This window comes from Neopelma chrysocephalum, unplaced genomic scaffold, assembly GCF_003984885.1.
Source record: "Neopelma chrysocephalum unplaced genomic scaffold, ASM398488v2 Primary Assembly neopelma1_96, whole genome shotgun sequence".
In the NCBI taxonomy this organism is placed as follows: domain Eukaryota; kingdom Metazoa; phylum Chordata; class Aves; order Passeriformes; family Pipridae; genus Neopelma; species Neopelma chrysocephalum.
Window position 1 is genome coordinate 197374 of NW_020897759.1, and position 20259 is coordinate 217632.

General features: G+C 40.0%; 1 protein-coding gene across 5 annotated transcripts in view; it reads left to right on the forward strand.

Moving 5' to 3' along the window:
- Window positions 1-20259, forward strand: part of CTNNA3 (catenin alpha 3) — a 428400-nt gene that overhangs the window by 12107 nt on the left and 396034 nt on the right. For 4 of the 5 annotated variants that reach the window (XM_027694077.1, XM_027694076.1, XM_027694078.1 and 1 more), the window contains exons 3-4: window positions 3416-3608; window positions 11919-12085. In XM_027694077.1, coding sequence (XP_027549878.1) covers window positions 3416-3608; window positions 11919-12085 — 360 coding nt within the window. The remainder of the gene's footprint in view (window positions 1-3415; window positions 3609-11918; window positions 12086-20259) is intronic. The other variant, XM_027694079.1, reaches the window with a different exon arrangement.

Genomic DNA, 20259 nt, shown 5'->3' on the forward strand with positions numbered 1-20259 from the left:
GCATGCTGTTGGTTTTTATTCTAGGTACAGGGAGTTTTCTTTCTGTGTGCTGAAAGGGATGAACCAGGATGTGTTTGTATGGGCAGTACTTCAGATTGGAAACAGTGGGCAGGGGTTCTGCTGCTGTCATTAGATCACCTGAGTTCATTTTCAAATGACTAGGGATTGCAGTTACACTGAATTAAATTTTTAACAAAAAATAATGGTTTATGATTGATGCTTAAAACCACTTTTATATTAAGGTAAAAGTGAACCAAATATTTTGATAGTCAGGGTACCAAGACATTGTTTCTTGAACTGCTGCAGTATTAAAAGATTGTCTCTAAGGGCTGCCTGGAACTGAATACAGCCTTGACAGAACCTCTGCACAGTTCCTTAGGAATTCAGTATTTGGGATAACTATGACGAAAACCCCCCACCCCTTCAGCCTAATAAGTAATGGCAATAACAGGCAACAGCAACAAGGTTCAGCTTTGTAACTGTGATGGCACATGGGCTTGAAAACGATTTAAAACCCCCTTGTGCCTGTAGCACAGCTCTTGCTCCCACCAAAGATGTGCTGGGGGACTTGCTGTATGCGCCAACAAGGTGTTAATGACTGGGAAATGTAGTCATGCATGAGCAGGATTAGTGGGGATATGTTTTCCCTTTTTCTTGTGATGATGTCATTTTGACTGTGTATTCTGCCAGTCCAGTGCAAGCTGTGTTGACAATGGCACACTATGTGAGCTACTGTGGGGTTCAATTCTTTCTGTATGGGATCTGCATAAAGTTTTTGCATTCCTCATTGGGATTCTGTGTTAGGGAATGCAGAGTAGTTTTTCTGTTTTCTGTAATCTCCATGAACAAAGAACTGTCTATCAAATTTTGACTTGTATTTGAGATCAGAAGCTGCCTCTGATATTTCCTGACGGTGATGCTGAAGATGAAGGGTCTCGTAGTCAAGAGTTTCCACCTGCAGGAATGATTATTTTTTCCATGCTTTTCCATTTGTTTTATTTCCTTTCCTCCTCAATATATGAATGAACAGTGCATAGAATGACATTTTACATAAAAAAGAGTACAGTAAAAATCTGAGAAATAAAATATATTATTTTCTGGGAAATGTGATTAAATACCGAAGATACATAAAAAGTGTCTTTTACATGGTAGATTTTTGGGGCAGCTTGTAATTTTTGATGATGTTTTATGCCTTTCTTGTTGGAAGTATCAGCCTATAATCTCTTTAACTCATTCTTAAAAATATGATCATTGAAACTGCACTAAATGCTCTAGAACTGATGTTAGAGGGTTTGTAAAAATAAAAGGTAGAACGATTCTTATTCCCAGTGCATTCTCTCACCAGTTGGCTGATTTATGTGCAATAAATAATTTCATTTTCTTCCTTTGAGCCACAGTCAGAAAAATACATGAGCCCTCTCTAACAATCTGAGCCAGAGTTATTTATGTTGCTGTCTCCCTTGGGACCTGCCAAAGCAGTCTGTGTCAAGTGGATGGTCCTTTTTCTCCCCAGATTTCACATGAATGATATAGGGGGCAGGGCTTTTATCTTTCAAAGATGTGTTTATAGAAATGTCCCCAGAGGATGTTTGTCAGTGACTTTTAAAAGTACTGATTAATGAAAAGCACTCGAGTGCATGAATTCGGGGACAAGATCTAAAGGTGAGCTGAGGCACAGAGAGCACACTTCTCATTTTGTACCTGTGTGTGGAGCCCTCCTTCACAGCCCAGCTCAAACTACAACTGCACTGCAGCACTTAGCTGAGTTTGCCTGCTGGCCTGAGAAATTCAGAGTCAGTTCTCTTGCTTGGCCTATACAATATTGCTGGTGATTGGAATGCCATTAAGAAAATGAAGCAATCACATACGTATAAAATGTGTTCATGGAGCTCCAGGGTTAGAGCTGTACTTAATAATATACTATCCATGCTTCAGCACAGAGAACAGAACAGAGGATTAAAAAACATCAGTGAACTTAATGAAAATAAGTGTTTTAAAATATCTAACACTTGAAAAAAAAATCCTTTAGGAGTCTTTCTGTAGTGTGATGGCTCAAGCAATGCCTTTAGAGCATAGTCGTTCAGAAACATTCTGTTGGAGTGTGGAGGCTGTGCTCAGATGATGAGGAATGTTGAGTGGGATGCTCTATGAAAATAAGTTCTTTATGGATGTTGAAATGCGTTGTTAAAAAATATAATTTGGACAAAGCTGCAGTATAACTACATTCTGGGCAAAATGATGGACAATTTTAATGTTGAGAGCGTGCCAAAGACTTCAGAGGTGCTGAGTTCTGGCCACTGTGATACTCCCTTGTAAGAAGAGAAGGTGTTTGGACAGGTGTCTGTACTCATTTTGATTATTTGTTTCTGAGATACCTTGGGAGTCTTAAGCTGGAAATATGAGAAGATTCAGCACTTTAGGGGAAAAAGGACCTGGGGGTTCTGTTGGACAGCAGCTGAACATAAGCCAGCATGTGCCCAGGTGGCCAGAAGGCCAGTGGGATCCTGACCTGGATCAGAAATAGTGTGGCCACAGGACTAGGGCAGTGATTGTGCACTGGTGAGGCCACACCTCGAATACTGTGTTCAGTTTTAGGCCCCTCATGACAAGAAAGACATTGAGGTGCTGGAGAGTGTCCAGAGAAGGGCAATGGATCTGGGGAAGGGTCTGGAGCACAAGTCTGAGGAGGAGCAGCTGAGGGTGTTTAGCCTGGAGAAAAGGAGGCTGGGGGGGGGACCTTATTACTCTCAACTCCCTGAAAGGAGGTTGTGGCCAGATGGGGGTTGGTCTCTTCTCCCAGATAACAAGTAATTGAAGAAGAGGAAATGGCCTCAAGTTGCACCAAGGGAGGTTTAGATTGGATATTAAGAAAAATTCTGCCCCTGACAGGAGTGTCAAGCATTGGAACAGGCTGCCAAGGGAAGTGGTGGGGTCACCATCCCTTGAAGTATTCAAAAAACATGTGAATGTGGTGCTTAGGAACATGGTTTAGTGGTGGACTTGGCAATGTTAGGTTTATGGTTGGACTCTGATTTGGGAGGTCTTTTCCAACCTTAACGATTCCTTGCTGAACCCTCCTTGGATAGCAGATTTTAAAATAAGCAGTGTCAGGAATCGGCATCAGAGATTTCTATTAGATGAGATGAGACATTTCATAGATGAGATTTCTATTGACTTTGCTTTGATCATACAGAAAGAACACAAAGATGAGACATATTGAGTAAAATTCTCTGTCAGATTTAATTCAATAGTTTCGTCCCTTCTCAGCATGTGTGCTGAACTTGCCTGTCTCTAAAGCAATGGAAATCTATTTGCTTATTCTCAACTATACCTTTTTTTTAATTTGAGAACAATATAAATTCACTTATTGTAGAACTTACACCATTATTGTGTTTTTTGTTTCCTTTAATTGTAGGTTACAACACTAGTGAACTGTCCACAGAATCCTTCTAGTAAGAAAAAGGGCCGTTCCAAAAGAGCTCGTGTCTTGCTGGCTTCTGTGGAAGAAGCCACTTGGAATCTGTTGGACAAGGGAGAAAAAATTGCCAAGGAAGCAGCTGTGTTTAAAGAGGAACTTCATGCAGCTCTTGCAGATGTCAGGAAAGAGAGTAAGTATGTGACAAACATTGTAGGCCCCACAAGGAATTAGTTTAACCATGTAACACTGGTGTCAAAGTGAAGGTAGGATATCCAGGAGAAATGTGTTTTAATGTGCAAATGTCTGAACTTTGTGTTGTCTAATTGTATATTCTCAGATACCACTTATAAGGAGGTAAAGTGTGCAAGCTGGGGCCCATTGTGGAAAAACACTTATATCAGTGGAAGTTATGTTGTTGGAATTTTTTTTTTTTCAATGAATACAGGATACCCCTTGGCAATTTTAGTGGCTGTTAAGCACAAGTTGATGTGTGCTTTAATGCTCTTCTTGCAAAGAGGCTGTTCACCCAAATCTGGGATTAAGGCGTTTTAGTGAAAGCTCTAAACCTGAAAATCTTCCCTCTTTTGTGCAGTAGTAAGGATTTCCTTTGGGAAAGTGTAATAGTCCTGTTGGGAGGTGTGTTTTGGGACCTCAGTAGGAGGAAGATGGATTACTGTAAGTCATCCCCTCATGATAGAGCAGCTCCTCTTTGGTGAGTTTTGCCATATTCCATTTTGTCCTGGTTTATCTCCCCATTTCCAATGAGATTCATGGAACAGGACTAGGTTTTGTGATCTGCTGAGAATTTTCTTTCAGGCTCTTCGTTGCTTTATTGATTTTTACTTTCCCCATGAATGCTCAGAATATTTGGGAGAATATGAAGGCCAGGCTCAAATAAGTCGGATAATCCACATCCTAAATGTGTTCCTGCAGAAATCACAAGTTCAAGTTCATGCAGGTTTTAATTCTATCACCCTGCTCTTACTAAAGATGTGATTTAATCAATTTATTTTTTAAATTTATTTTATTTCATTTAGTCTTCCTCTCCATGCAGCTGGGCTGGTTTCTGAGTCTGTGCTGTTGTTCAGGGTAGTGATTCCTGGTTCCAGACATGGCTGTGGTTTAGAGTTTGATATATGCATGTGGTGTCTGAGATACCTTAAGGTCCTTTGTGATTAAAAGCATTATGACCAGCACGTGTCACTGTTATCTGTCACACTGATCAGCTGAGGCTTTTGAAAAATCAGTCACTTTGGAGTACTCTTAAAATGTTAGCCCATCCATTACAGGCCGATAACACAAGGCAAGAATACAATATATAGCTTTATATTGATTTTTATACATGGATAAATTGAAAATGTGAAATATTTTTATATTACTTATTGATTCTCAGCCAAGGCCAGAGATAAATACAAAAATAAATAATACATAAAGTAGATTATATACACCTCATACATTTTAAAAGAATGTTAAATCCGTGTTATCACCTGTCATTATGCAATGACAAATTGAGTGTTCACAACCCATCTCTCTCTAAGGATTTGCCAAACTGCACAAGTCAATTTTAAGAAATTGTTGAACAACTGTAAAAAAAAATAGCAGTTCATTAATTTTGCAGATACCTGTAGCCTTTGAAACCGTGTGTTATTTTTAATTTGTGGTATGCCACATCATATGCAACTTCACTGCCTGTTATTCAAGCCACATTCTGCTGCTGTTAAATGTCTCCTGTTATTTACTTCAAGCTGTTTGAAAGGATGTGGGTCGTCAGCTATTGCGTGCATGTGGTTGCACGCAGTCACCTGCCATTCATGTCATAGCATATCAGATTTAATTTTCTAGGGGCATACTTTTCTGTGGTGACTGACAGCTGTATCTTTATTAATACAATTTTAAATAAATTAGGAGTTTTTGCATGTGGTTCCAGCTCGTATTTACTGTATAATGGCATCCTGAAACGTTGCTGTAGATGATGTCACTCCCATGTGACCCAGAGTCGCACACTGACACCTGGAAAGAATCAATCCTCTCTCCCCTCCTCTTGAGTTTTAGCTTGAGTGACTCACTGAACTTGGTGAGTTGAGGATGCAACATGAGAATCGAAGCCTTACTTCTTTGGAACGTCAGTCACCAGTGTGAAAATGCTGCTTTGTTACTTTTGGAGGTCTTTAATAGAGGTTCCTTTTAAGGGAGTGATAGACTATTTTCAAGCTGCTTCTGATAATCCTGTACATAATTTTGGAGAATAAAGGAGCAAATTAGTAGGATTAAAATGAACGGCAGTGATAAGATTTGTCGTATTTAATTCACCTGATGCACGAGTGATTCATGGTCTTCAGAAATCTGGACATGGGTATGGCTTTGCTGATTACAGTTTGGTCTTGGCACTCAGTAGATGAGATTTGGGTAACTCAAATTTAGTTGAATTCTGTTAGTGACCTCTGAAAGAAGGTGTTGCTCTAATGAATGGCAGATGAATGTAACCTGAAGAAATCTCATGTCTGCTTCTTTGACATCTGCAAAGTTTTACCACAGTCTTTGAGCTGATCATTTTAATACAGAGGTCTTCTGCATTTTTCTTTGTTTCCTGTCAAGAAACTACTTTTCAGGCCTATCTCTATCCCCATCTTGATTCCCCTTCTTCTGGAACTCAGCTCAGTGGGTCAGCAGGAAGGTGTGTGGGTGGGGGACTGTCATCACCCAGAAACCCCCCAGCCCAGTAACTGAGGAACTGCCACGTTTGCCTGTTGAATGGATTTGGTGAAGCTTTGTTAGAGGGTACTCATGCTCACATTTTTATTCTAAAATAGTGTAATAAACCCCAAAATAAGCACATTTAAAAATTCTCACTGACAGATTTCATATGTGTACAGAATTTCAAAAGATTCCCTTCTGATTCAATGTACTGTGAAATAAGTGACCCCAATGCAAAGAGGGTAAGAAGCATTGTTCAACCATGAATGCTTCTGACACCAAACATCAGCTTCTAATGAATGTCCTGATTCTGAGATTTAATCAGTTTTAAGACGAAACAGTTCTGTAGTTTGTGTGGTGAAATGTTGTCTCAGAAATCTGAATTAAAGTCTAGCATTATACTTAGGATAATGATTTTTTGCATTTGTGTGAAGGTGTGATGGTTTGTAGTTTTCAAACAGTTGCATGGGCATAGCTGAAATGCCATTGCTTACTGACTATATATAGTCAGAAACACAACAGTTGTTGTCTGTGTTGTTTCTCTCTCTTGCAATGTCAGTGTTTCTTGCTTTTGGCTATTACCATGCTCAAGTGTGTTCCTAGATAAGCCTTTCATCACACATAGCAGTGAACTGAAAGCAAGTTACTGGCTGGAGTTACATTTTGAGCCTTCAGCTCTTTGAAAGGAAATTATAAAAAAATACTTGGATATTTTGAATGTCCATATTTAATGTCTTTCGACATTAAATAGGGGAGGCAAGACTTTTATGGCGTGGAAAAAACTACCATTCACTGACAAGAAATGGGGAGTTTAAGGACATTTACTAAAGGAAGGGTAAAGTGATCTTTTGTATTATACTACATTCTTATTTGTCCCTCCCCTCATCTTAAAAGTAAACTTAACTTTCTCATCCCACCTTAAGAGGTTACATGTGTGTGTTCTGCATCTAAGGGACTTCAATTCTGTTAGAGACAGAAGTTAGATATTCAAATGGCTTAAAATAACCTGTGCTGTACATGCTTTTCATCAAACCAAGAACAGATGCCTTGTAGAAAAGCTTCTGACGTCACCATCACTGGATCAGGTGTCCCTGAGTGGGAAAGGGGGAATGAAGAGGTGGATGTAAGGCATGATGGGGGGGTGTGGTGGCTCTGATTACACATTAGGAAGAACTGTATGAGATGTGGAAGTGGAACTTCCTGGTATGCAGCAGTGAAATAATTGCAATGCAACAGAATACAGTGATGTCTGAGTGGGGTAAGACTCTGTGGCAGGAGAGAAATGTCCTGTAACATCTACAGAAAGCTATTGTGGGAATCTGAGTTATCACAGTTAGTAAGTGTTCTATTAACTGTTCTGTTAACCAGGTGGTGAGCCCCCACCTGGAATACTGTATTCAGCTCTGGGACCTCCAGCATAAGAAGGACATGGACCTGTTGGAGCCAGTCCAGGGAAGGTCACAAAGATGATCAGAGAGATGGAACACCTCCTGTTAAGACAGACTGAGAGAGCTGGGGTTGTTCAGCTTGGAGAAGAGAAGGCTCTGGGGGGACCTTATTGCAGCCTTTCAGTACCTAAAGGGGACCTACAAGAGAGCTGGAAAGGGACTTTTGACAAGGGGGAAAAGCTTTAAACTGAAAGAGGGTGATTTAGATGGGATGTAAGGAAGACATTCTTCGCTATGTAGATGGTGAGGCACTGACACAGGCTGTCCAGAGAAGCTGTGGCTGCCCCATCCCTGAAAGTGTTCAAGGCTGGGTTGGATGGGGCTTGGAGCAACCTGGTCTAATGGAAGGTGTCCCTGTCCATGTCAGGAGAGTTGGAACTAGATGATCTTTTTAAGGTCCCTTCCAACCCAAACCATTCTATGATTTTGTATTATAAACCATTGTGGGTTTTTTTCTTGTTTGTTTGTGTTTTTTTTTCTCTCAAGCTTGAGCCTGGGACATTTGAAATACTCTCTTTTTACTGACTCTGGTATGTCCCTCCCTCCCTTAGTAAATGAGCTCCTTTTGACAACTGTGTTTCTCTGGAACTGTAAATCCACCAGCCTCTAATGGTGCAGTTCACAGGAGTGGGTGACTGGACTTTCTTGGCAACAATACCTCCTTGTGGGAGGACACAAGAATGGCATAAAATTCACTGCATTCCATGTGGATTTCACACTGCTGCAGCTAAAAATAATAACAAAAAAAACGAGAGGAGAAAGCCAGTTGTAAATACAAATAGAAGAGAGAGTAATGTGATGGTTAGATTTAGCATGAAAAAGACAATCTATTCAAAGAAATAAGAAAGCATAATTCTTTTGATCTTGCCTAAACCAAGAGCATGTGGCTGCTGTCAGCGTGATGTTGAACACTGAGGGCTGCTCCTGCCTGCCCTTGGTGGTGTGGCTGCAGTCTCAGTACGGGCACAGTGCCTGCCACCGGCTGCCAGCCCGGCACAAGCTGTCAGCTGACTGCCAACAGGATTATGGTTGACTTGTTTTGGAAGGAATTTTCGTGGAAGTTTCCAGATGTCTTTGGTGCTGGATTGTCTTGGTTGGAGATAATTTGGAGGGGGCGGAGACTTCAGACAGAAGTCTCCTCCCTCAGATTCAATGCCCCTGGTTGAAGAGAGACACTAAATATGGCTGTAAGTGAAACAATAACTCTTCACCAAGAAGAATGCTGATAACAATACTGATAAAACTGGGTTAAACCAATCGATAAGGAGAAACTGGGACAGGAGTCGGCACAGGGCTGGGAACACCCAGGTGACTGGAAGGACCCACAAGACACCCGTCGGATCCAGCGGTGAAACTTTGTTGGTGCAATTTCCATGTTCTTTGCTCAAAGTGTTGCTCGCAGTCCAGATCCATCACGGTGGTGTGGAAGCCCCGGGTGGGCAGGAAAGCCCGAAAACTCAGAGTTATACACGCTCAGGTTCAGGTGGGAGCACCTCCAGTACCTCCCCTGGGCTGGGGAGTTTTACACTGGATAATGTAATACTGCGAGTCGGGGATAATTCAGGAGTCTTTGACCCTTCTAAGATGTTGCAGCTGTCTGGTATTTCAGTGCAGCTGAGTCCATTTTGGATGATTATGTCTTATCAACAAGAGATGAATCCCTTCAGGCCAGGTGTGAATGTTCCGGGGAGTTATCTCAGCTGAGTCATCTGTGTAAGGAAAAAGAAGCACTACCCCAGCTCGCAGAGTTGCATGGAATCAACCAGGTTGGAAAAGACCATTGAGATCATCAAGTCCATGTTTGCTGCTTTCCTTATCTTGTTTAACACCCAGTTTGTAGCCTGAGGTGTTGGATGTGCACACCTTCAGCTCCTGGCCTGGGTGGCCACTCTGCAAATTGTTAGTAAAGCACAGGCTGATTGAGCCTTTAGCAACGACAGTCCAGTCTCTTACAAGCACCTGGGCAGTCACTGCAGGTGGTCGAGTGTTGGAGTCAATAATCATTAGCAGTTCACTCTCTTTAAAGAAGGCAGAACACCAAAAAAAACAGAGGCATATTTGGAAAAGGAGAGAGAAGGAAAGGCTGATACTAGAATTTTTGTGTAACCCAGGACATGGATAAAGTGCATGAATCCTCCAACTGTTTTCTGCCTGTGGCTGAACCATGATTTTACCTTTCCTTGTGCCTAAGCAGAGATTTTTGTGAGCATGTGTGTAAGTGGCAGTCATTTGACACAGCAGTAGCTGTCAATAGCTGATTAGCTAATGGTAGAACACCATTTACTTTGGGAGTCCTCTATGTGTGTGTGCTGAAAAGTCTTGGAAATATCTGCCTGCCAATAATTGTGTAGTTATGATATAGCCTGTCTTTGATTCTTTGAATTGCTTTTCATTTGATTGTCTAAAATAGTTGAAATATTATGAATACCACCACCTTTCCAATTCCCTATTTGTACCACTAAAAGGGCATTTTTGTGTTTCATTGTTTGTGACAAATGTAATTATGGAATAATATTAATTTGATAGGAATTACCATAAAAATAGATGAAATTGCATCAGACTGTCATGCTGTTTACTGTGTTTTAAGAAAGTTCTTGTCATGTTGTTGTTGGAGCTGTCATTTTCTGCTGTTTGCACTTCTAGCTTCTATCTGCCTAGCTCTGTTTTAGGGTTGTGATTTTATACTTGTTCATCTGGCCAGCCCAGTTTATGTCCAACTCATTTCTAAGGGGTTGGTCATATTCAGACCCTTCTGGTTTTGTCTTTGCTAACAGAATCACAGGATGGCTGAGGGTGGAAGGGAGCTCTGGAGGTCAAGTGGTCCAATGCCCTGGCTCAGGCAGGGCCAGCAGTCTGCCCGGGACCATGCCCGGTCAGGTTTTGAATATCTCCCAGGACGGAGACTCCACAACCTTCCTGGTCAGCCTGTGCCCCTGCTGAGTCACTCTCACAGTGACAAATCATTTTCTGAGGTTTAGATGGAATGTCTCCTGTGTGTCAGTTTGTGCTCATTGCCTCTTGCCCTGTCACTGAGAACCACTGAGAACAGTCTGGCTCCATCTTCTTTCCACCTTCCTTCCGGTGTTTGTGCAGACTGGTGAGATCCCCCTGAGTTTTCTCTAGCTTCAACAGTCCCAGGTCTCTCAGCCTTCCCTGGTATGACAGGTGCTCTGGTCCCTGAATCATCTTTGTGGCTAAGGGTATCCATGTTGAAAGGGTACTATTTTCAGATTTTGGGACTATTTGCAGTTTTGAAGTGTCTCAGGTGCTTGAGAGATGCAAATCCATACAGCCATTGTCTTCTGGAAGGCACAATAGCAGAGACCTGGGCAGATAATCCCATGTGTGGCCTGTGAATATGCAGTTCAGCCTTGTGTTTGTGGGAGGGGGGAAACATTACATTAGAGGTTTCTGAGGAGCTGCTGTGCTGTCAGAATTTTGGTTTTTGTTCCCAACTTTTATTAAATATTCCTGGCAATAGCACTGTCTCCTGTCCTCAGCTGAGCTATATCTCACTTCTTTCCTGATCCATTCAATTGCTAACTCACAGGCTCACCATTCACTCCTGTCTGGGCTTCTCACAACTGAGCACTTTCACTCCTTCCTAATTAGGCAGTTCCTTTCTGATCTGTAGCTCTGCTTTCCTGGTCAGCTTTGTTTGGACCACTTTTGCTGTGCACAGAGACACTCCTGGCTGGTTATTCTGAGTCAGTAATAGTGGGTTATTGGCTAATGCATACTGGCTAATGATAGTTGAGGCTAATGCATGACTGAACAAGGTGTGAATGTATTTATTAAACTTGGGTGTTTGTCACTGTTGTTATTGTTAAATTTAATTAAATTTAATTAAAAATTTGTGTTGGGGAGCAGTAAGTTGCTGTCCACTGGCACAGTCAGCAGCTGCATGGCATAGATTTCACGTATTTCATGTCAATCAGATGTTTGAGTCTATGAAGTTTTCATTCCATTAACTTATATTTGTAATGAGGAGAACAATATTTGATTCCCTTCTATGACCAGGAATTATTTAATAGCAAGGACACCGAAGTCCACAGTAATATAACAAGCAGTGACTAGAGAAGTTTAACATATTGCCCCTGGTTTTGTTGTGGACGGTTAAGAGTAGTAGTGTGAAGGCCAAGGGAATTATTTCAGAATTAAACGATTCAGTAGAACAGAAAGGGAAACCATTCAAAATGTGGAACATCCTGCATGATCTGTAATAATTGACCTTCATTTCAAGGCGTTAGGGCAACAAGGAGATGCCAAGTGACTTGCCAGGTACCTGATGGAGCTTTAACGATTTCTTTCCCCCTGAGTGTTGCAATGCAGCCTATGCGTATGTGTTCGTTTTGCAGGTCAAGCCCTGAAGGTGTCAGCAGAGGCGTTCACCAGCGATCCCTGCTCCCTGCCCCGCAGACAGGCCGTTGTCCCGGCAGCGCGCTCCCTGCTCACGGCTGTCACAAGGCTGCTCGTTCTGGCCGACATGGTTGATGTGGCGTATTTACTGCAGCATTTGACTGTGGTGAGTAAAGGCTGGCTTAACTCGGGCTCCCTTTAGCCACAGGTCTGCTGATGGTTCTTCCTGCACTGAAAATTCCTTTTGTACTTGAGAATTGCGGGCCTCGTGCACGTAACACTTTGGCACTTGGGGCAAATGTAGATTCTGGATGAGATATGTGGAATGGACCAAAAAAAAAAGAAGTCTTCTGCATGTGACTCAACATACTTGATCTGGGGAAGCAGATAGTTATCCATACAGTTGTATTTTAACTTTGTTTTATTTCTTATTTCCTATTTCCTTACTTGAATTGTATAGCTTTCGATGCACGAAACCTTCTTGATGTTTGTGGCAGAGCTAGGGAATAATTTATTTGTAGAGAATCTTAAAGGTGGGAATTTTATATGGATATTTACAGAGGGAAAGAACTGAGTGTGCAAGGGTCTATATCTGTGACAGAGACTCTGTCACTTTGTGCCAGAGATCAGCTGAAAGGAGAGAGAGATGATGGGTGAGAAGCTCATCTGGCAACTCCCCAGCTCCAGATATGTATTTGTATACTGCAGATAGAAGACTAGAAAGTCCTAATGTTGGCAAAGCTTTAAAATTCGTGCAGTAGAAAATATTCACTAAAAGTCACTTTATTTTTTCACTCAAAGGAGTAACGTGTTTCACAACTACATATCACAACATTGATGTTTTGGGTCATATTTTGTCCACCTGGCTCCCTTTATACAGAAGGGATGTCTTCTGTCTTCTATTCCATATAAAACTTACCAATGGTCGTGTCCCATGTGAGCAGGCTTCCTTCCTTTTTTGAACACTGATTTTCATCTTGCCAGCATCATGCATCTGAACACAGAGATGTGTTGACTGAGTTTCTTCTCTGGCTGCTTATTCCATTCCACCTGCTGTGCGTCTTTGCTGGGAAAAGCAAAGAATTGTCCTGTTTTCGTTTTCCTCTTTTTTTTACCCCCAACACCTTCAGTTATGTCTGACAAACTGATAAAAATACAAATTCCTGTTGACTTCCTAATATTTCAGGGCAGAGGTGAATAATCAGTGCCATCTCTAATAATGCCTCATGCCACAAGAGGACCCACTGATTTAAAGGGGACCATGTTGAACAAGTTCAGTTTAGTGAGGGCAAGAGAATGAAAATTTGGCTCCAAATCAGAATAGGAAAAGTATTTCCTAATAAAGCAATGTTGTGTGGATTTCAATATTGTGTTTGAAAGATCCACTGCTGACAATTGTTAGAGAAGCAGTACAGGCTAAATAAACACTGCCTTGCAGCAGCTTATATGTTGTATATGTATTAAATTTGACAGCTGTAAGAGAGGTGGCCAGTGTCTCTTGTACTCTTTGTGGTAAATTTTCCTAATTATGATATTTTTCATTTTCCATACATATTTTCATAATCCTAGATGCACCCTTCTAAGATCTTCTCAGTATGTTTTACATGAGAGAACTAAAATTAGGTAGTTTTCTTTGCTAGAGTTCCAGTATTTCCAAACAGCTGTATAATTCACGTCAGGCTTCCCATTTGAAAATGAAAACAAACAATAACTGCAAATTATGAAAGAATGCAAAGTATCATTCAGGAAAAACTCCAGCACTGCAAAAGAGTGCAGTTAAATTGTCATCTTCTCCCATACTTTAATTCAGTTCTCCTAATAGGAGTGAGAACTGAATTTGTCAATGACCCCTTAGAATAAATTAGTGTGGTGTAACACTCTCCATAATGCCTGTGTTAAAAAAGACTCACCCTAGTTCTTGGAGCTGTTGCGTTTTCCATGTTTATTTAGTCTCTGCCCTGGCTGTTGAATTTGCCAACAGTGGTGTTGGCTGTAATGGTGTCTTTTTATGTTGACATCTAATTAGGAAATCGCCTTAGAAGAGAATTTCAACATATGCTATTGAACATCCTTCCGTTTCTAATGACTTTTGTTCATGGCTCACTCAGCCAGATTTGAACGCAATTAAATATTTTAATGAATTTCAACTTAGCTCTTTTCTAAAGCCTTAACTTAAATCATTATACTTTAAAACTCCCTTAGGAATTCAAACTGTCTTCAATGTGGACTTGCTCCAACAAAAAGACATTGTATTCACACAGTGACTGCAGTGTGAAAGGAGACCTTGTCTTTGCTCTATCAGCTCTAATACTCTTGATTTTTGCGTGTTCACATGCCTTGAAAATCAGCTCTCTTTAAAAGTCATTAGCTGTTTTTCTTTGCATTTGTTCTAAAATTTTAATACTTCTACCACATTATCCTCTTCTTCAGACATGAGTGTTATGGCTGTTATCATTTAAGAGATGAGAAATTTCATTGCCTTTTATTTCTATATCTTTGAGCTCTATAATTTTCATAGAGTAAAATGACATTATAAAGGACTGAGCTAAAGTTAATTTTAAATGATTAAAGTAAATAAATGAAATAATAGTAGAATAAAAGACAAAAATTCTAACCAAGGAACTTTTTGCTTGCATGTATAAAATAGAAGAAAGTGGTTCAGCATCATCAAAGAACCCTGTAAAGTATTAATTAGATCTTACTCAGTATAAAAGTATTTTGAGGGGCATTATCCATTTATCTATCTAATGTCTTTTATTTATTTAATAATCTGTTTATTATCTGCTTATGTATCGAATGTCAGGTACCTCCTGCCAGTTTATGTAGCCTCTAAGAGGATTGTTATCTGTACATTTGACTTGGAATTTGGGTGGGTTTTGACATCTGTGTAATAAAGTCTTCATATAAAACAGAGTATGATGCTGAAAATGCTGAATATTTTTGTCACAAAAATACTGAAATGTGACTTTTTAAAAGTAGAAATAACAGGTCAGTCAGTTTGAAAGGTTTTGGTAATCCTGGAGGGAATTTCATTCCGTGTGTTCATAAACATACCTTTGTTAACAAGAACTGAGCCTTTTGTAGCAGTTTCACTAAAAAAGGAGAGAGAATTTTGGTTGTTTTATGAATTCTATGGAATCTTCACCAAGCAAAACGTGAATAAATGTGTGTGTAAATGATGCATCTTAGATGCCAGTACAAACTCTCTGTGACTGATCACATTCTGGCACAGTCCACTTTTGGCCATTTGTGGAATTCACAGCCTTTTAAGAGGATGAGAGTGCAGTGCAAACAGCAAGAGGAAATAAAAATACATCACACCAATAAGAAAGGTTTTGCTTCTTTAAACAACTTAATTTTTTTTTTTTAACCAGGGAAGAGTTTAAATAAATAGCTGTTTGTATCTGAATTTCCATACCTATTTTAGAGTTTGAAATCTCTAATAAAACAACTGTGTTGTGAAAAATGTAGTCAGACAAAGGGCTATCTCATGCCCTTGGATTCAGAGCTGTATTACAGCTCATTCATTATGGTTAGTAATGCTCGATATTGTTTAATTAAGTGAATTAACAGACTAATGGAATTGCTCGAATTCATTGATCAGGAGAGAACAGCACGAAGATAACAAGTTTTGAGAATTTAATTCAAAGAGCATTGGCAGTCTGTCTTTCTCTAATTGGTTTCAGATCATGCTGAGCCAACATGTTTTATCTGCCTCTTTCCTCTTCTTGTCATGCTTGTAGATTTACTGTTTAAGTCTTCATATTTTTCATTAAAGCCTCAGACAGCATGATCTTTATAAAATGCTTGCTTAGAGTTATTTAAAACTCTTGCCAGGAAATAAAAAAAAAGAGAATTATTACAGATAAGAAGCAACTTGTGAACTTTGACCCTGTGAGCACAGTGCTGTCTGTTCCTCCCTTTTCTGCAGAGTATTCATCAGCATTACACATATTTTGAGCAGGAACACAGTATGATTACATAGAAGAAAAGAGGTCAGTCATCTCAGGCCTGCAGAGACTTCAGGTGTGGGGACTTGGTTCAACTCCCATGACTGTGCTTAATTGATCCAGCCTGTCCAGATCCCTCTGTAGAGCCTTCCACCCTCCAGCAGATCAGCTTGGCCCGTAGACTTGTGTGTGTCTGAGTGGTGGAGCAGGTTGCTAAACACTTCCCCTTGGATTGTGGGGACTTCATTCTGCTCCCCATCCCAGTCTTCCCAGTTAAGGGGCCTGGGTTGTCTGGAAAACAACTGGTCTTTCTTTTAAAGACTGAGGCAAGGAAAGTGTTAAGTACCTCAGACTTTTCCTTGTGCTTTGTCACTGTTTTCTTCTGCATCCAACAGAGGATGGAGATTCTCTTTACCCTTCCTTTTTTTTGCTAATTTTTGTCTTTTATGGCAGTAGCCAAATTAAATTCTACCTTCTTCCTGCCTTCCCAGTCCCGTGGCAAGAGAAATCTCTGAACATAAGGAGTGTTAAGAAGGTGACAGGAGTCTTTCTGGAGAAGATCTGGCTTCTCCTTTGGTTTATACTCCTATTTATTTTCTCATCAATCAACAGAAATGGATTCTTGCTACTAATCAGACGTTGGTCTATGGTACATGGGATGCAGTTGTTTTTAATCAGGACTGCAGTGTTTATCATTGCACTTTGCAAATTCTGTGGCACTCTGAAATGTAGAGTAAATAACAGAGGAAAAGCAGCTTCCAAAGAATTACTTTTAAGAGTTAGGCTTTTCAGAGTGTCCTTTTGAGTGCAACAGGGAACCTGGATCCACTTCTGTGCTTGCTATAGGAGCCTCTTGGCTGCTGCTTTGTAACTCATAAAAATAAATCATTGTCAAGCTGTGAGATGATAAATTCCAGATGAAATAAATTATAAGCACCTATGACACAAAGGTGATTGTGCACAGGTTAACATGGAAGACTTGAAGTCATCAGGAGCACAACTGAGTGTGAGAAAACCATGTTGTGTCTGGTGAAGTTTGAAAATTATTTTGGGAGAGTTGCAAGGCAAGATATTGGACAAGCAGAGGCCTGTTTGAAATAATTACTTGGACTGTGCAAATGCCTGTGTGCTTCAGTCAGTGACTGGGACCCCACTGCAGTCCTAGATTGGAAGCAATCAAGGAAAGGACATTGCTAAATGGTTTCCTTGAGTGTTTATTACTGTGTTTTGCTTCTGCAGCAACAGTTACCACTGAAGTGCGGTGCTTATAAGAGAATAATGTGGAAGTGATGTTCTGAAATTTCCTTCTATAGAGTGCTGATATTGGAAGGCAAATTCTAGGTTGGGAAAATAATCTCGGGAAATCATCTTGGCACATTATTTATTGGTAGTATGACAATGAAGTCAGTAGAATGGCTTGTCTGATCAACAATTATTTGTATCTCAAGCATGCACAGATCATTCTGATCTAGAGAAATTTATTTTGTAACTTGTTCTTGCTTTGGGAGGCAGAAATGAGGAAATGCATGCAGAACAAACAGTGTCTGCTTTATCATCAAAATGCATGTCTTCAGACCTTCTTAAAATGAGAGCAAAATCATCTGATATTTTCTGAATGGAAAAAGCTGTGTGAACTGCTCTCCATAAATCTCTCCAAAGGAGGCACATTGCCCATTCCATTACAGCAAAATATGGGGAGAGCAACTATTTTCTTATGTGTGTTCACTAGCTGGAGTTTGAGAGGTTTTGAATGTTTTTTTTTTCAACCACATCTCTGAGTAATTTAAAATAGTACATTTTGTATAATTTAGTCTTTTAAAGAACCAGTACATTATTAAAACAGGAAGGTATTTTTCAACAAACAGCTTCCTTATGTCAGAATGGAAGTAAAAGTTGCTTTTTGTCCTTAATTCAACTTGTACTAATCCATATGAAAATGAAGAGAAATATTTCACCAATAGAAAAAACAGTTCAGTGCTATTGCACAGTGGAAGATGATAGCACTGATATTCTGAAATACAAGTACTCTTTCACTTCTGCAGCTCTAGACAAAGCAGAAAAGAGTAATTTCTCCTTATTCTTGAATAACAGATTGGCTTTTTGTAGCATTGGCCCTAAATCTGAACCAAGTATGTAGAAGGGGACTAAGTAAAGGATGTGCAGCAGGCCCTTTGATTACATCGTCCTTATAACTTAGCTGGACTCCCAGGCAAGTGACATTAAAGGTGTGTGGTTTGTCAAACAGCATCTTGCACAAACTGCAGAAACAGTGTCTGCTGCCTCCCACACCTCTTGCTGTTGATGTGGAGATTGTAGAGTTTTTGTATTCTGTATTTAATGATGTCTCCTCCCGCCTTTCTGAATTGTAAGCAACAAAACACTTTGCACTGCGTGTTTATAATCTCACGTTTTTGTGCCCTGGCCTCTTCTTTAGCTAGGGAGCCATTAATTTTCATGGCCCATGTTGAGGTTCTCAGGATTGCCAAGGGAATGCCATTAGAGAATTTTGTCCACCTGAGACCAAACAAGCTCCAGCCTGGGTAGTGCAGAAGCCATTTCCTTGGGATTCCATAAAGAATGCTGTCAAATGTAGCTGCAAAGTTACACTATCAAAACTTAATAATTAAAACCAGGCTTTAAAAATCAAACAGCAACTCTCTTTAACATCATTTAATATCACTTATTCCACGAACACTTGTGTTATGAATCAGTTTGCTTGCAACAGGTGAACGTGGTAGAAACAGTGACCTTAATCTTTTACATAAAGATGCAGAGACAGGTGACAACATGAAGACACTTTTAAGTCTCTATTAAATAGAATAAGTTGATTTGAATGAAGATCAAACATAATAAATTCTACCTGAAGTAGTATCAAAATTTTAGGATGATTAGTTAGTTTAATATGATCTCCTGTTGAAATGTTGTGCAACCACTGTCTCAGCCTCTTCTCTTTGAACTCATTGCCTCATTTTTGTTACATATGACAGAAGAGAAGAAGTTCCTGGGTTCCTGAATGTATGTGGAGGGATAGTGGAGAAAAAAACCAAAATGACTACATCAGGAGCTTGTAAAGACAACAGAGGATTCTCAGCTCTTAATTGGCTTTACTGTAGGAGAAACTGCAGTCAGAGCTCATGTCTGTTTTTTGAGTGAGTAAGTTGTGAGACTACAGGAAGTGCCAGCGTGCTTGGCTCTAGTCCTACACTTTTTGGTTTTGGGTTTTTTTCGTGTGAAAGGAATGCTGTAATGTTTGTGAATGAAATCTAATGTTCTTCTGTTTAAGTTATGAAACTGTGTGTGCAGTATCTGTGCTATGAAGTTATCTGTGGTAACTTCACAAACAGAAGCAGCTCTGGTTAAATCATAGAGATTTACTGGGTAGTTACCCAGTAGTGCCACAGAGAGCAAAAGTAGTAAAAGGGCTGCTACTTCTCAGCTTTCAGAAACTGTTCAAAGCACTTTGAAAAAGTGACAGGCAAAAAAGGGTGTGAGTGAATCTCTTATGGTTATTTACATTTGGTTATTGGTGAGAGGAAAAAAAAAACACTAGTATTTCTTTTCACCTCTAGACAGTAGAGATGAGAGAGGTTTTCTTGCCATTCACCCCACCAGTGGTGGTTCACACTGATAGAAGAATGATGCAGAAAGATCCAGATTTGGTTTTAAGTTTTACATGTGCTGATAACCTTTGTATGCCCTTTTTTGATTTCTTGTTGGTGGCAGTGAAAAGAGCATATGTGTGTTTTCTGAAAATGGCTTGTTTGTTTTTTTATTTACTTTTGAGTAAAAAAGAGTTTTCCCCTTGCATCTAAAGACAGACAGTGGATGTCCTGGCAGTTACTCCTCTATTTTATTGAAGTGTTGCCCTTGTAGTTACACATTTGGTTTGTATTTGCTTGTGCTGGTTCTTATGTCTCTTTCCAGAGAGCCAAATGCGTTATTAATGTTTAGGTTGCTTCAGGACATAAGAAAGTGAATGAGCTTGCTAGTAGAACTCCTGCCAAATGAAGAATTGAAGCTATGGGATTAAGTACATTCTTGAAAGGATGATGATGATGATTCTACAGCTGTGTTGTTGTCTAATATGTTCATGATTATATAAAAAAAGGGAAGAAACCTCCAAAAAAGACTAGACCATATGTCAATTTAGTGAGTTTGGGAATCATTAGAGACCTTATCCCTGTATTATTCAACCCCACAAGAGGGGGGGCAGCTTTGGGCTAAGTTCTGGAGAAACATGTCATAGTTTGAAGTAGAGGGTGTATGACAAACTTGACAGCTACATTAAGAGTAGCTTCTTACACACTTATAAAGTGGGAGCACTGTGGAGCACTATGGATAGCTCTTGGTCACCTTAAACTGTACTCAGCTCTTGTTTACACACGTTGTA